The sequence below is a fragment of the Eublepharis macularius genome, chromosome 8, assembly GCF_028583425.1.
Source record: "Eublepharis macularius isolate TG4126 chromosome 8, MPM_Emac_v1.0, whole genome shotgun sequence".
Classification (NCBI taxonomy): Eukaryota; Metazoa; Chordata; class Lepidosauria; order Squamata; family Eublepharidae; genus Eublepharis; species Eublepharis macularius.
The window spans coordinates 98968289-98986334 of NC_072797.1; the positions used below are offsets into that span (position 1 = coordinate 98968289).

The 18046-nt window shown below is 41.8% G+C and overlaps 1 protein-coding gene across 1 annotated transcript in view; it reads right to left on the bottom strand.

Annotated features, from left to right (window-relative positions):
• The window catches only part of TMC1 (transmembrane channel like 1), a 71452-nt gene that overhangs the window by 34026 nt on the left and 19380 nt on the right, over window positions 1-18046 (bottom strand). Inside the window, exons 3-8 of the mRNA XM_054987595.1 lie at window positions 17262-17343; window positions 12943-13049; window positions 12081-12179; window positions 6820-6962; window positions 3585-3729; window positions 1142-1336 (exon numbers count right to left, since the gene is read on the bottom strand). Coding sequence (XP_054843570.1) covers window positions 1142-1336; window positions 3585-3729; window positions 6820-6962; window positions 12081-12179; window positions 12943-13049; window positions 17262-17343 — 771 coding nt within the window. The remainder of the gene's footprint in view (window positions 1-1141; window positions 1337-3584; window positions 3730-6819; window positions 6963-12080; window positions 12180-12942; window positions 13050-17261; window positions 17344-18046) is intronic.

Consider the following 18046-nt stretch of genomic DNA (forward strand, 5'->3'; position numbering starts at 1 on the left):
TGCTGCAGCCCTAATCCACATGCCCACCACTCTACAGCTGCTTTTTGTGGCTAAATTATATGTTGCATGTCCTGATAATAGATTTTCTATGTTACCAGATTTTTAAACAGGTGTATGTAAAACATTTATATGTACCTATAATGGGTGATTACCCTGACCTAGATAGCTCAGGCAAACCTGATCTCATCAGATCTCAGAAACTAAGCAGGTTTGACCTTGGTTAGTAATTGGATGGAAGACCTCCAACGAAAGCCACGTTGTGGAGGCAGGTGAAGGCAAACACCTCTGTTAGTCTCTTGCCTTGAAAACTCCACTAGGAGTTGCCATAAGTCAGCTATGACTTGACAGCACTCTCCACCACCACCATAATGGTTGATTACGGCACATGGGTATTTTTGGCTGTGAGTTGATAATGAGGAAATTGTTCAATATTTTCTATTCCTTGGCTCAATCATCAACCAAAAGGGAGACTGCAATGAAGAAATCAGAAGACTGAGAATCAAAAGAGCAGCTGTGAGGGAGCTAGAAAAGATCCTTAAAGATAAAGATGTCTCTCTGGGAACCAAGATCAAGATAATCCAAATGATTTTATTCCCCATTACTATTTATGGATGTGAAAGTTGGATGGTGAAGAAAGCTGTTCTTTTTCACCCCTACCTACCACTCCTCGCGGCTGTTCATCTGCACAGATCCTGCAACCCCAGGAATCATCATTCCAAGGGTCAGACAGAGCTGCAGGAAAGAGGATGAATGTGAGGAAACTCTGGGTGCCTTCCACGCATGTATGCACAATAGGATTAAGGGTAAATAAAGTGATGCACAGCAGAGCCCCAAATTCTACATTCACTGATAGGGTCTGAATTGCTGCAACTGTCCAGAAATGTCTAGCATAGGTGAATGTAAAAGGGAAAGGAACTGTTGTATAACTTAAATCTTCAGTTACTCGGATTTAGTTTTCCATAGTCTGTGGACTGATCTTATTTAGCCTTTCCATCTAGCTATTGTACCAACTATAGGGATCTCAAAGAAATAAATGGCAATTTTTTTAGATTTCTTTCCTAACCCCTACATTCATCACAAATTAGAGTAAAATTCAGGTCTTCTATATCACATCTATTTTAGAAAGTATGCTGGTACGAACTTCGTTTCTCTCCCACCACCCGTAGTTTTCCAGGCCTTCCAAAGCAAACTGCTGTGATCGCCTCACAACAAAGTAGATGAGATAACCACTCCCAGCCAGCGTGCACAATGCAAAGAAGTTAGCAAGGACCCTCAGGAATCGGACCAAGTGGACATTCTCTTCTTTTCGGCTCTCTTGTTCTTCCACAATTGCTTCCTATACTTATTTGAGACAAATAAGAAAAAGGTTCATGTAAGTAAGCACATTGGAAAATATCAGCTCCTTCAGCTAGGCCTGTAGACAGTATAGGGCCCACAGTGGTCTCAACCCAATGAGGATGCCTCAAGCTTCTGGTCAAACTACAAATACACTGGGGCTGTTGACAAGCATTTGAACACTTCACAGCGTGGTCCATTACATGTAGGTTGGTCCTCAGTGTGACACTGCACTGAGAGCTAAGCTACAAGAGACAAATTACACATGGAGGAGCATGTGAAGGGAGTCACAATGTTAGCCAGGAAGCTGAGTTTTAAAAGAAATCAGAAGGCTTTGTCAATTTCCTCTCTCTACAGAGCCAGGGAGATCAATGCTCAGAGGGTTTGTTAATTTCCTCTTTGCCTCTTAGAAGGGGAGGTGAAACTGACAGAGCCTTTGGGAGGCAAAGAGGAAATTAACAAACCCTCTGACCAGTGATCTCCCTGGCTCTGTAGAGAGGGGAAATTGACAAAGCCTTCTGATCTCTTTCAAAACTCAGCTTCCCAGCTAACATTGCGACTCCCTTCACGTGCTCTTCCTCGTGTCATTTGTCTCTTGTAGCTTGGCTCTAAGAGTCTCATTACACACTACATATCTAGGGTTGCTAGGCCAAGTCTGGCAACCAAAGGGAGGCTTGGGGCGGGAACATGGGGAGTGTAGATCTAGGAATGGTAGCTCTAGGAATCACCACAACCGAATGAGAAAACTCTCTGGATTTACTCTATGGTATCCAGAAGTGACGTATTCTTATTTTTCTCCCACCACTGCTCAGAGTGGCAGCAGGCAACAGAAACGATCACTGGGAGACTGCCTGCCATAAGCAAGCATGGGTAAGTGTATGCACAACCCTCATGATTGCTTTATCCTTTAAAACTGTGTAACAGCTCCTCCTAAGCCTGCATCTGGTTTCATTTTTAAGAACTGAATAATGAGTTATTAAAAATAAACAACTCATGTTTCTCTGTCAGTTGCAAAGCAGTAGCTGTGTCAGTATGGTACAGCAAAATAAAACAAGAGCCCAGTGGCATCTTATTGAAATAAATAATATTTCAATATTTAATATTGAAATAAATGTTGTTAGTCTTTAAGGCATAACTGGACTTTTGTTTTATTTAACTGAATGTTAGCCAGTTGATGGTGTCTTTCATTCAACTACCCTCTAATTACCAGTGGTTTATATGGTAATTGGAAACACTGAGGGGACTTGTTGCTATCGAATTTGATTGCCCTGCCTCTCTTTGCCTGCCAGAGGTTTTATTTTTGGGACTCAAAACTTCATCTTCCATAAAAAGAACAGCATTTTAAACATTATAAAATATCTCTATGTAATCTCTCTCTATTTCTATATATCTACATTTGATGCTAACATGCAAAATAAAAAATATTACTCTTTTGGCTCCAGTTTGGCAAGCAATTTCCGTATAAAAGGAAACTAGAGAGAATAGCCTCCCTGCTCTTGCCAGCCTCTTTTTATGCAAGGATGGTAACTCCTTTGTTCTCTCCACCTATCTTTCAGGGCCATAAAATAGAGACACAAGTTAACAAGAAACACGTGGATTGTATAATTGTAATGTGTAATGAGACCCCAAAAGAAACCACATTGTTAAATTCTGTAGACTAATTATGCTTCTAATCTGCATTAGTCAGTCTGATATAAGGGCCGATTCCAGACGACTAACCTGAAGGCACTGCATGCCGCCATGTTCCGGATCGCGACGGGGAAAACGTGAAATATCGCGTTTTCCCCGTCGCGATCCGGAACATGGCGGCATGCAGCGCCTTCAGGTTAGTTGTCTGGAATCGGCCAAGAGTGTCAGGCCAGGATCCGGGAGACCCAGGTTTGAATCTCCACTCTGCCATGGAAACTTGATGGGTGATTGGGCCACCTGCAGCCTAACATTCCTCGCAGGGTTGCTGTTAAGAGTATGAAATGGAGGAGGGGGAAATGACGTTGTAAGCTACTTGGGGTCTCCATTGTGGAAAAAAAGCAGGGTATAAATATCTAAAGAAAGATACTTCTACTATCATGGTTCTTTTATTATTATAAATCAAAACTTGTAACTAGTAATATAACTGTATGTTATAACTAATTATATTACTATAAATAGTAATTACTATAGTAATTACCATTACTGTATTTATTTTCTATTCATTCTTGATACTGGGCAGAGAAAGCAATGCCCTTCTTCTCCAGCAGGTCATATATTACCTTAAAACTAGTTGTTATGGATGCAAATTTATTATCTGCAGTTTCAGGATTACCAATCAAGTAATCCCAGCTGGTGAACATTTTCCAGCTGAAATTAAAACTTGTATCATCTCCACCACCATCATCATTTGCATTCTTTGCCATTCTGAAAAGGTCAAAAACATTTGAATATAAGTTCTATCTCCATTTCTTAATGATGCCACAAGATTATTTTAGCTGATTAATCATCTTTTTTAACCATCACACTATTTAATAAACCAGTTACATTTAATTAAATGTTCCCATTACCAAAACACCAGTTCAGTGGCTTGGATCCCCCAGTAAATTGCTACTAGTAAGAAGGAAGGACAATTTTCAACAATGATCCTCTCCACCGCCCCGCAGACCCCCAGTTCACCCTTTATGCTCCAAGAAGAAGCATTTTGAGAAGTATTTCAGGCTGCAGCAGGGGTAGGGAGATGAGGAAATCTATCTAGGTTTGCATATATCCCAGTGATGCCTGGAGATCACCCAGAACTACAACTGATCTCCAGACTACAAGTATCATTTCTCCAGGAGAAAACAGCAGACTCTTCCCCTCACAAGCTCCACCTGAGACTATCCAAGAACTTCCCAAGCTAGAGTTGGCAACCCTTCCACTGCCAGAAATACCGCTTCCATTAGTGGAGATTTAGCATGGGATCCAGAGAAATTATGCTTTTTGAGACATTCAAGATAACCGGCAATTTAATTTCAAAACATACTGCTTATTCTTAGAGTAAAAGCACCACCACTGGAAATAGATCAAGATAGGTATCCATGTTAGTCTGTCTGTAGCTGTAGCCATAGAAAAGGGCAGTAGCACCTATAAGACTAACAAACTTTGTGGTAGGGTATGAGTATGAGCTTTTGTGAGTCAAAGCTCACTTCTTCAGATACTGTATCTGAAGGCATGTATCTGAAGAAGTGAGCGGTGACTCATGAAAGCTCATACCTACTACAAAGTTTGTTATTCTCATAGGTGCTACTGGACCCTTCCTGAACAGATTCAGAGGTGCCAGATTTTTTAAAAATCCAAACCTTTTAATGATTGAGCTTGTTACTGCTTCCACTTGATTTGCCTGTATTAGCATTTTATAATATCGTTATATTTGTTACATTAATTTTAGGTTTTCTCTCTTATTTTTAATTTTCCTGGTAAACCGCTTTGGAGATTTTACAGAAAAAGTGGGATATAAATATTTAAATAAATATACTGAGCTTGTGCAAAAGAAGCATTCAATGGATGGCATTCTGAATTTGGCAGGAATACCTAAGAGTGTATGAAATTAAGGAGACATTGGAGTTATCAGGATTTCAGACCGATAGATAATTCTGTTGAAGGGCTCAGAAATGGGAAGTAGGAATGTAGAGAACTGATGATGCCCTAGTAATCATTTTGACAAATGCAATATCATTTCCCTTTCCTTTTGGCTCTTCCCTTTTCTTCTCTCTATGTACCTAGCCAATAGCAAAAAATAGCCATCAAAACAAAAAGCTCAGTAATATTGGGACTTTGCGTTTATCATTTTATTTTTCTGTGAAATCATCAACAAACCAAAGATATAAGAGGATTTACTCTTAAGGTTACCTAAATATAGATCAAGATTATCTTGAGCCCAGATGGAAATTTAGCACATACAGAATATGCTCACTCAAGGATATTTCTTTTGTTTTGGCCCAAGGGATTGTCCTGTAAGGATTTTTTAAAAACTCCATAACTGGCAGCTCATCAGCTATAATTCCCCGAGAGGACAGAGTCAAAAGAATTTTCACAAATACCTATCAAAGAAATATTTTTAATAGTTCTCTCATAACTGGGTCAAAAACAATGCCTTAGGCATTTAACAGAGCATAGGATTGCACTGTAAATCCTTAATAAATTAATCAGGCATATTTTGGAAGCTTACAAGCCTGAAACTGAGACATGTGTAGTTTTATTAGCTTTGAAACTTGATATCATTTGACTTTAGTTTCTCTTAAATACTGCCAGTCTGGCATCAACGTATTCTATGGCAAAGGAATTCAACCCTCAGTCCAGCCCTTGACCATCATCTTCCTCTCACAGAGAGAGACACATATGCAACTCACACATACACAGTGCCTACATTTTACACTACAGGGAGACTGTTGTGGTGGTTTCATTCATTCCTGACATCTTTCTCCACCACATGCCAGAGTGGTAAATAGCAACTTCATGAGAAATGTTTCTGAGGTAACTCTTTAGGTAAAAGTGTGATTCTGCCATCTCACAAGTAAACACAAGATATCTCAGAAGGTTCCTTAGAGCATCAAAGTATACATCTCAATGACAGCATTAGGCTTTGAGAAAAAATTATCTAGGGTACAATATGAGGGGGGGAGGAAAAGCAGAAGATAGGAGGGCAGATAAAGGTAGAATGGCTGGTAGGTAGGAAGAAGAGAAGGGGAAGTGGAGAGGCTATGGGGCTGCTAGGGAAGGGAAGGGGGAAATTAGATGCCCCCCACATATCCTTGCAGATCTCCCACATGTTGTCACTAATTCTTGAAAACAAACTCTACTGTAATCTTGCACATAGCAATTGACTATTTGTTCACAATCTGTTCCTGACCTTTCCCTCCTCCACTTGCAAGAGAAAAGGGGTCAATTGAAATTTCTTAGTGTTTTTTTGACACTGTGCTAGATGGAATACTTTTTTAAAAATGAAACATTGGCATTGCTATTCTTTTTGTTACACATTTACTTTACACTTCTTAGCTTCTTAGAAAATGTGTTATGTTTTTTTAATAAAGTTTTTGCCACCTCTGCCAGACTGCAAAAGTACTTCTAGTATGAATATATGAATACTGACATTGCATTGTAAATAATACTAAAACAATTCAGTTTCCTGCTTCCTCCCCCCCCCCCACCACCAAAATTCCTGATGTTTATGGTGCAGCTCCAGAGAAAACAATTCAGCTAAATCCAAATGCCTTTCTCCCTACTCCTCCAAGTTGAAAGTGGTAATAAACTTACATTTTGTGATTGTGATATAGTGGCTGGGTTTAAACTGATACTTGAAATTGGTTTAATTGGAGTTTTAATCTTTAGAGACTATTTTAAAAATTTTGTCATTGAGAACTGATTTGACAGTTTAAAATTCTCTTGAATTATCCACTTTGGGGTGGGGCAGGAAAAAAATCCAAATCAGTTGATTAATCCATGTTCGTAATTTCTTCATTTGCAAGTGAAACTTACGTGCGGATGACAACCATGAAACTGTAACCAATGCACCCAACTCCCACAAGAAAATAGGAGAGGGGCAGCCGGAACTTCAACCATCCGATGGTTCGCTGATTATTGTAATAGCCATAAAAGAGCACAGAATATTGTGCAAAGCCCTGAAAAGGAGCAATTCAGAAACTCTCAACAAAGCAACTTCATGCAATTCCATACAGGAAACAGAACAGTCATAGCAATAACAAATGCAATATAAGCTGTAACTCTGTTTAGGATTCCACTAATTTGACAACATCCCCCAAAATCATTATGCAAACCAGAGTAGGGCTCAGAGGCAAAGAGGAAGGAAAGCAGCAAGATCATAGAAGGGCAGGAAAAGTTCCCTTATAGGCAAGGAAGAGGGTCAGAGAAGTACCAGCCCGTATTGTGTTTGCCACCTTCTCCTCAAATGTCCAAACTCTGCTTCTAATTAACTGCTGAGCCACCAGAATTGGGGGGAAATAAACCCTTTCCATTGTAGTGGATAGAGTGGTAGATAGGATCCAGGGGGACCCGAGTTCAAATCCTCTCTTCTGCCGTGGAAGCTCACTGGATGATTTTGAGTCCATCACAAACTCTCAGCCTGGCCTACCTCACAGGGTTGTTGTTGTAGGAAAATGAATGGGGGAAGAATGATTTTCTAAGCTGTTTTGAATCCCCAACTCAGGAGAGAAGTGGAATATAAATAAACAAATATAAATGCAAATGCAAATGATAGACTCTATATGTATGCCTCACCAGGGTCAAAGGTTGTCCCAATGCACCTTCTTCTGTTCTGAAGCTGGGACAAGCATCACCTCCCCCCAGTTCCTCTCCCTTAATACCAGTTGTCACTTTCCTCATGTTGTTCATCTCTGCTGTTCCTCCCAAATTTGTTTCAAAGAAAAGCAAGAGTTTCTACTGCTTATGCCGAGATGAGAACACACAAGGCACCCCATGGAGTTCCGGATCAGGTTCAAGGTGCTGGTTTTAACCTATAAAGCCCTAAATGGACTGGGACAAGCATACCTGAGGGACTGCCTCTCCCTGTGTATGCCCCAGAGGATGCTGAGATCAGCCTACTGGTGGTCCCTGTCCCTAGGGAAGCTTGACTGGCCTCAACCCGGACCAGGGCATTTTCAGTCCTGGCCCCAACCTGGTGGAACTCTCTGTCAGAAGACACTTGGGCTCACCAAGATCTGCTATCTTTACAGTGGGCCTGCAAGACGGAGATGTTCTGCCAACCATATTGTTGAGGCCAACATTAAATCCATCAAATGAGTCTCCCTGCCGGTCTCCTACTTGGGGGGGGGACTATATGGCCACCCCCCCCCATGCATGAGCAGCCACAAGGTATTGATACAGACCTTCACCTTTTCTATATATGGTGAGCTGGTGATTTTTTAAAAAAAATTGTGTTGTATTGTGGATTCTATGATCCTGTATTTTATCTTTTTATTGTAACGTGCCCTGAGCCTGTTCACAGGGAGAGCGGGCTATAAATCAAATAAATAATAAATAATAATAGAAGAGCATAGGCAAGTCCCAGGGGCTTCCTGTGTTTCCAAGCAACACAACAGCGGATTTCCACTATGGCCAACAACTGGAAAAACCAAACTAACCACTCAGAACAGCACCTCAGGCTTCTTCTTACACCGAAAAATTAAACACCATATACATGCAATTTGGAACTTTATACAAGCCCAAATCTCTTTGAGGTTTGGCTCAGCTCATATATTGGGCCCATTCCAAGATGTTCTACACCAGAGTTACCAACTCTAGGTTGGGAACATCCTGGAAATTTGGAGGTGGATCCTGGGAGAACAAGGTTTGGAAATGGAACAGAACTGAGCAGGGATGTGATGCCATAGAGTATACCCTCAAAAGCAGCCATTTTTTCCCAAGATGACTGATTTTTGTTGTCTGGAGATCAGTTCCAGGAAATTTTCAGGTTCTACCTGGAGATTGGCAACCCTACTCTTTTCCTGTCTTATCAGACTTATTTCCAAATGGGTGAGGAGGAGAGGAGACTGCAAAGGAGAGAGCTGTCTCTTTAGCCTGTGATCCAGAGGAGTTAGCCATGTTAGTCTGTAGTAGCAAAATAAAAAAGAGTCCAGTAGCACCTTTAAGACTAACCAATTTTATTGTAGCATAAGCTTTCGAGAATCACGTTCTCTTCATCAGATGCATCTGATGAAGAGAACGTGATTCTCGAAAGCTTATGCTACAATAAAATTGGTTAGTCTTAAAGGTGCTACTGGACTCTTTTTTATTTTTCTTTAGCCTGCGATATGCACAAAACATTTAAGTAAGGGCCCAGAATCTCCAACTCAGAAATCTTTACCCTAGGAATTTCCTGTTAGAAAGGCCTATAAAGATCTGAGGAGCAGCTGTCTCTTTTGTCCCCTCTCTCTCCCATGTCTCACAGTTGGAAAGTATGTTTTAAGAAAGAGTAGAGGACTCTGATTTTAGTCCTTCCTCCACTTCTGTCAGGCTCTTAACAGTGAAAGGATGGCAGGAAAGCATTTGGGTCAGGTGCTTCTGAGATTTTAGAAAAGTCTCAGAGGAAGCTTGGAGGATTTCATCCACCTCTAATTGTTCTGAGAACGGCATGAATGTGTTTTCTATCATGCATAAACATACAGGCGAGTAGATAACATGCAGCAAGCACCTTACCCATGTGCAAGTTTGGGAAATGTCACAAGAAGTGTTATTTTTGACATGGAGATTAAGCTCACTATAAGAAATTGCAACGTATTCTCGTGTGTCTTCATTGTATTTAGATTTTATCCCTGCTGCGGCTGTAACGGATTAACCCTCATGTGCTGAGATCATCCAGACTAATCTTAAATATCACAAGGGGAAATAAGGGAAGTTGCAGCCTCTGAAGTATGTCGGGATCAAGTAATACAAGGCTTTATATGTCAAAACCAGCAGCCTGGTTTGTACCCAAAAGTCAATAAACTAATCTAGGCCTACTAAAGGCTAATGTCATTAGGAAACACTTGTTTAAATTATATATTTTTTAAAAGCCAAAACATTTCATTCAATCTTTTAGCTATAAAACCATCTGTTGCAGCTTGGACAGCAGATTGTTCTTTCATGAATGCCACTCACATGGCAAAAAAAGTGCAAGTGGCCAGAAAGAATTACTATCAGATGCTAGAGTTCAGTGTGTGCCTTTGTTATCTGACAACAGCTTGTGGATGAATTGGAAAAGGTTGTAATTGACTTTGGTAATACAGAGGGCTTTAGCCTTCTGAAGTGAAATATATCTATTGCCTCCTTCTCTTTCTGCAGTTAAGCTGCTGGTTCTTTCTTGAAAGTAAGCCATTGGTAGATTAAAATGTCAATACACGAACATCCTTCTGTTTCATTTACTCACAAGCCATGCATTTAATGCACTGTGACTAGTGTGATGTCTGACATGAGTTACAGCACCTGCCTGATAAACATTTGCTATCCTGGGAGTAGCAAAAATGAAATAGTAACACTATGACAAGGAAAGAGGAATAGGTCCCTAGGTTGCTGATCAGTTTGTTTCTTTCCTTGCTTCAGTACTGATATTGACTCCCAGGATGAGGAAGTAGTGAACTCTTAAGTCGTCAATGTTTTAATTACTTGCAAAGAATTTTACAGTAAATTAAAAATATCTGCATTTCCAGTCCTTGTATTGCCCTCTCATATGAGTTCAGGGACTGACCACCATTTCTGATGGACTATGCTTCTGACTTCCCAACAGCCAGAACTGATTCACTAGCCGCTTGTCCTGGCAATGAGAGAAGACAGAGGCCCCTTCTTTTTTACCATCCAGGACAATAGCAAGGGTCTGGCTGGGCAACACAGTTACTTTCTAGCCATGAGCCATAGTGTGGTCAAGGAAGAAAGCAACTGTGTGGTCAGGTTCCTAGCAACTTTCAGCCTGTGGGTTTGCAAGGTTAAGGAGGGTGTAGCAAATATGTAGAGTATATGGGGATTGGGATTACATGCATTCCACTGGAAACCTCTTCCCACTACATTTTAAACTGCTAGATAAAGTTCCTCAGGGCCGGTGCATCCATTGAGGCGGTGCCAGCAGCCGCCTCGAGCGCTGACCGGGGGTGGGGGCACGCGCTGCGGGGCTGGTGGCAGCAGCACTGGCGGCTGAACAGGAGGGCTGGGAAGCCACTCCTGTGTGCCTCCCTAGCTGCCTGCCGTGCCTGGCCTGCAGGTGCCTGGCCAGGAGAGCATGCTGATGGTGGCAGTGTGAGGCAACTGAGCAGGCAGCCTCCCAGCCCAACCACTCAGTTGCCCTGTGCTGCCGCCGCCACCACCAGCACACAGCTGTGGGCCAGCCAGGTGCAGCAGGTGGTCAGGGAGGTGTGGGGCAACTGAGCAGAAGGGTGGGAGGTCATCTGCATGCCATCCCAGCTGCCTGCCTCTCCAGTGGGGCAGCCGGCTCGCAGCAGTACACCCTGCATGATGACGTCACATGCAGCGATGTCATCACGCAGACTGGGTGGGGTAGCAACACCCCTGAAGCTGCCCCCAGGTGCAGGTATCTGGCCTCAGAAAACCTCGCACTGGCCCTGAAGTTCCCACAGCAACTGAACACACTTAGGAAAGTAGCAGACTGCAAATTGCATGATAGCTGTCAACACAAACAGTACCATGGAATGGGAAAAGTAAAAAGCATGAAACACAGGAGTTCAATTATTGTATCCCCTCCTTTATTTTTTTTTTTCGTTCTCATGTCCATTGTCAGATTACAGGATTATTATTTCAGCCAACCACAGAGGGTCACGTTAACTCCATAGGGTACCTTTACTGCTACATGCCGTGTTTACTGCTACCGGCTGCTACATCCTGAAATTGGCCTGAGGTGACTCAACATGGAAACCTCTGGGGCTTATTTTATGACATGTAAACTCATACATGAGAGAGAGAAAAATAGCAATTTTTCAGATGCACCTTCACGGTCCCTTTTTACTAATTTTATATGTCACAAACTTTAGAGTCAAGGCAGCATATTGATTTTCTTCGTGACATGGGACAATTCTGCTGAGTTTTTGATGCCAAATTGTGTTCCTTGACCCAATGATAAAGAAATTGAGAAAGAGAGAGAGAGAGAGGGAGAGGGAGGGAGGGAGTAGTTAACCTGCTTGAATGCCACATGCCAATTTAAGGAACATAAAAAACAAATTGTTAAGACGTAAAATCCAAAAATCCATCCAATTAAAAAAAACGGCTAAGCACACGGTGCTTGTGAATTGCACGCTTACACTGAAGTCATACAAAGTAGCAAAGTTCATTGCCGACGCTTCCTCAGCTCTTGGGACAGTTTTTCTGGCTAAGCTGCCGTAGGGCTTCCCCATCAGGGCCTGTGTTCAAACACAGAGGAAAGCATTCACATTTTAATCACATCCCCAACAAGCAAAGGTCCAGCCTGCAAATAAAGCAGGAACTGGATCGATAGCATTTACAGACTTCCCCTTATATTTTATAGAATTAAGGAATTGGTCATTTGTGAACTTGCCCCCAAATTACATGACCTTTGTTTGGCTTAGAACTTGCAGTACAAGATGTTTTAGTTCTTCATATTAAAGTTGCTCCAAGCCATTCCTCTTTTGGGTACCCATATCTGTGAATCCAGAAATATTGCAATAAGGGAGCTTCCTGCCTAGTAATTTTTAAACATTACATTCTTGCTACTGCTTCTGCTCATTCTTTAATTGAAAGGTGATGTTCAATTATTTGCATTTGAAAGTAGGGCCTATAAACATTACCTCAGACACTAATTAAAAGAATGATCACCACAATGCCTCACTGAGACCTCAGTGATTCCAATATGTGGCTTGGATTCTAAGGAGCTGAGTTTGTCATTCCAGCCCCCCCTTGTCCCGTTCAAAGCTGCTTCTGAAGACTGGGGACTCTCTGGAACAGTGCGGGATACAACGCAAAGTGCTGCAGCATGAAGGGAGACTCTTTTGCTCCAGTACAGCTTTGGCTTGAAGCTGGTCTTCCTCACAGTGAAATTTTACCAAAGGCTACAGTTCTCACTTTAGCACACCAGGCTTATCTTTGACATTTAAATCAGAGACATGACAACAAACGAGCTGGGCATCTCCACTGAGTCATCCTTACCTCAGGCACCATAATAAGACCAAAGGTCAGTCCAAAAAGAACCAAGTTTATTCCATACATCCATCGCAAAAATATGAAATAGGAGGCAACTGAAGAGCCAAAATGACCTATAATGCATGAATAAAAGAGATAAATGGGCACATGAATTCTCCTTCATTTTCTCTGAACTTTGAAACGGAAATTAATACAATCTAGAACGTTTATGCTTAACAGACTACAAATTAGGGATTTCCTCATAGGCTGTTGATAATAAATGTTGCAGAATATTTGATCAGAATAGTGGGATAAAACCAAAGCATTTGTAAAGGTGGGTCAAACTATCTGATAGCCTGTTTTATTAACCCCAAATCCTACTAATCAGTAGAATATTATCTTCTCTGCTCCATACTGGGCTGCATTTTCATTTAAACAATTATGAAATAAATTCGTGTATCCAATGGGGAGAAGCAGTGGCCCCTGAGAGCAGAGCTGGCTCCAGTATTTTGGACACCCAAGGGTATGGTGCCCAAGCCACCTCCACCACTGCAAGAAGGTGGGAAGAAGGTGCTCGTGATCCTCCCACCACTGAGCTGTGGGAGGAAGGGGGAAGTGGGAAGAAATCTGCTCTCATTCCCCCTGCACCCTGGGGAGGCTTTATATAATTCCAGAGGGTAGCAGACACTCCAGCAGCCAGCAGGAGAAACAATTTTTTCATAGCCATTGGTGAGTGCATGACACTACTTCCAGGAGAACCTGGAAGTGATAGCACACCTCTCTAGGAATTGCCAGAAACTCTGTACCTCTCTTCATGCCATGCATTTGTAAGCTCAAAGCCCAATTGATTTTTGTAGCCATTCTGTTCAACAGCTGAAGCTTTTGATCAACACATCATGGCAGCTTTGGAGGCTGGACTCTGTGGCATCACCCTGCCAAGCCCTCCCCAGGCACCAACCCCAAATCTCCAGAGATTTCCAAGCTGAAATCAGCAGTCTTAATATTGATTAGTCATCCATTACTGCTACATAACACTGACTCATAGAAACATTGTCTGGAGGCCTCAGCAGGCAAGGAGCCCCAGCGATACATAAGCAGCCAGGCTCACACAGAAAATGGGAAACATATAGTTTGGTGTATTCAAACTATGGTCCTACAGGCCAGCACTGACCCTTGGTCCATTTCCAGCCCATAAGAAGCAAGGCAGGAACTACTTAAAAGGCAGAATTGCAGCTATGGTTGCCAAGTCTGGTTGCCATCTCTATAGAATGCAAATCAGTTGTAATTCCAGGAGCTCTCCAAGCCCAGCATGGAGACTGACAATACTAGTTGCAGGTGCTTATGATGCTGGACTGGCAAGGCTTTGCAAAATGAGGCATACCCCACCACAGACATTGCCCAGCCCACCAAAGTTATTTTAAGGTGTCCCTGGATCAAAAAGTTTGACTCCCCTGACATAGATTATGCTGGCCCAGTACGACAATAGAAACCACCAGAAGCTGGTAAGTCCCCACCACTATTTTATATGGAATATCACACTTACATGAAAATCCAGTTCCACCCACTAAAAGATGGCCATTCCAAGATAATCGACTGAATATCATGGCTGAACAAGATTTTGATATGGAGTTTCACAAATCAACTGTCCTCACTGTACCACACGGGCTTTTGTGCCCTTTGCTGCTTTGAGTCTGAACTACATTAACACATGATTGTCCCAGGAACTTGTAGCCAGATAGTAGCTGCAAGTTCTTTCTGGAAAGTCAATTCTGCAGTGCCACGGATCTGGATCACAGCCCAATCTGGATCAAGACCACGTTGTGGGAAGAGGAGGTTTAGCCTTCCCCCAATGCTGTTTTCCCAATTTGGAACAGTCCTGGGAAGCACTATTTGTTGCATGGAACTGGCTGCATGTGCATTGAGGGCTGCAAGAGCAACAGCACCAAAGGGCATATAGTATGCCCAGGATGCATCAGGTTGAGAAACTGACATGGGGGAAAGGCTGTAGTCCCTTCTGCCACCATGCCATGGCCCCAAACTGAATCAGGCCTGGGCAAGTCACTGTGGAGATCACATGTTAAACTTAACATTGTGTGTTTTAGGTGTTGTCAAGTCACCTCTGACCTATGGCGACCCTATGAATGAAAGAACTCCAAAACATCCTATCGTTACAGACTTGCTCAGATCTTGCAGAATGGAGGATGTGGCTTCTTTTATTGAGTCAAGTCATCTCGTTCTTGTCAGGATCTGTCATGTTTTAGGTTCTTAACCTGAGTTACGCCATATTAAATGGATAGTTGTTAGTCTTTCTCTCCCTCCAGGTCCAAGTGTTATTTTGACTGCGCTTTCCATGGGAGAGAATACTTGACGAGCCGAGCCTTCTCACAGCAAAGTTCTCATCGCCCTGGAAGATGGGGGGAGGCTGGGAATGAAGGGTTTGATGTATCACATGTTGTGCTATCTTTTCCCATTCTCGACAATGACTGTGTTCAGCTAAGGTCCATCCTGGGCCTTGGAATATGAATACTTGTATCAGAGCCTAGTCTTTCAATACAACCTTTTGAAATCAAGAAATTGTGCTTCTTGCAGAAGGGGGAGACGAACTCTAGATAACAGGTATTCCATAGTCTGACAGTTCTTCCTCTTTTCCTATTGCCTTCAACTTTTCCTAGTATTACTGACTTTTTCAGAGTTTTGTCTTCTCACGATATGATCAAAGTAAGATAGCCTCAGTTTTGTCATTTTCGCTTCTAGGGAGAATTCTGGCTTGATTTGAGCTAGAACCTACTTATTTGTCTTTTTTCCATCCATGGCATCTGCAAAATTCTCTCCAGCACCACGTTTCAACTGAATCAGTTTTCTTCCTGTCAGCTTTCTTCATTGTCCAACTTTCACATCCATACATAGTAATGGGGAATTCCGTAGTTTGGATTATTTTGATCTTGGCCCCCAGACAGACATCCTTATCTTTAAGGATCTTTTCTAGTTCCCTCATGGCTGCCTCCCTCACAATTTCCTCTTTGTCAAAGTTAAAATTCTGCAATTCAATAGTCAGTAGTCATTACTGTTGTCTTCTTGATGTTTAGCTGTAATTTTGCTTGGCACTTTCTCCTTTAACCTTCATCAGTAGTCATTTCAAGTCTTCACTATTTTCTGCCAGTACGTGGTGTCATCTGCATATCTCAAATTATTAATGTTCTTTCCACCAATTTTCACTCAATGATTTTCTAAATTTAATTTAGCTTTCCTTATTATATACTCTGCATAGAGTATATACTCTGCATAGAGTTTGAACAGTAGGGAGATAAGGTTGACAAAGGTGTCAACCTTTGTCAACTGGAAATGATTCTGTTTCCCCATATTTTGTCCTAACTGTAGCCTCTTGTACAGGTTGCACATCAAAACAATCAGATGCTGTGGTACCCCCATTTCTTTTAACACCATCAATAGCTTTTCATGATCCACACAGTCAAAAGATTTGCTGTAATCTATAAATCGTAGACTGATTTTCTTCTGAAATTCCCTCGTATGTCCCATTAGCCATCATAAATTTGCTATGTGATCTCTGGTGCCTCTTCCTTTTCTGAATCCAGCTTGAACATCTGCCATTTCTTGTTCCATATATGGTAAGAGTCTTTGCTGTAGAATTTTGAGCCTCACTTTGCTTGCATGGGAAATTAATATGATGATCTGATAGTTGCTGCACTCTTTGGCATCCCCTTTTTTGGAATTAGAATGTAGACTGAAAACATTAGTAGATAGGAAGGTCTTTTCCCTCTAAAGTATATTATTTTTGTAATTAATATTTCATTGAATGGCACTATTTAATATTGGGGGAATGATACATTGTGAACATTATGTTGGAACCCAGGAATTCTTATTCATGAATGCCCTCTTCACACATTCATTGACCCCCATCATTTATGCATTCTTCCTACATTTTTCAGCAACTGGCTATGAGCATAGGCTCCTCTTTGCACATAAAAATGCATCAACAAGGTCTCATAGGTGAAATCTATAAGCAGTTATTTGGCTGAACATGTGAATGTGTGTAGGTGAAGACAACACGTTTTCCAGGTTGGGAAATTCCTGCAGATCTAAAGATGAAGCCTGGGGAGGTTGGAGCTTGATGAGGAGAGGAATGAGCAGCCATTTTTTCCAGGGGAATTGACTTCTGTAAACTGGAGATCATTTGTAATTCCAGGAGATCTCCAGGTCCCACCTGGAGTTTGGCAAGCATAACACCAAACTGTCCTGTCCCCTCTACGTATGTTCAGTAAACTCATGGGTAAAGTCTGAGTAGAGATTCATACGCACCAATTATATTTGTTTTTTCAGAACCTTACTTTCAATTTCTTTGATTTTCATTTCCCACGGTATGCAAGCTGTTTTAAAATTCTCAAAGTCACGTTGAAATTTCATCCATTTCTGAAAAAAAAGCATTTATATTATAAAAGCTAGAAAAAGTGGAAAGCATTTTAAACAAATACTATATTTGATATAGTAAACCTCCTGTGTTCATAAAAAATCTATAGTCTGTGCACAGTGTAGACAGATGGTAGGAAAGTGAAGGACATAGAAAGTGCAAATGCCTGTAAAGAGAAAGGCCTGCTTGCCAAAGTCTGTATGAATGGTGGGAAACTGAGGCCATCGTGAGTGGGAATCCACTGAAGCTTCTTCTATAAGACAAGCGCTGGTGCTGCTGAACCCTCCCAGGTTAGAGGCAAGGCCAAGCGTTTCAGCCGTTTAAGCTTATCTGACTCAGCTGTGGTTCCTAAGAGAAAACGGTAAGTGTCATGGTAACACCTTGGCCATTTTCACGCGTCTTACCGGCCGTGCAAAATCATGCAAAACTCCTGGAATGACGGCAATTCACTCCACAGACCAGAGTCATGATGGGAAATTGCGCCAGGAAGACACTGTTGTTCCGGGAGTTTTGCATGATTTTGTGCAGCCGGTAAGACGTGTGAAAACAGCCTATGTGGACTTGGTGTAACTGCAGAGCACTAACCTCACATGATGTTGCACGGTGCTGATCGGTAAGTGAAATCTTCCATGTTGCTATGTAATTGGGAATAAATGGGGAATGTCAGTTGTGCTTGTTTCTCTCTGTCTGTCTCTTTTTGGGATC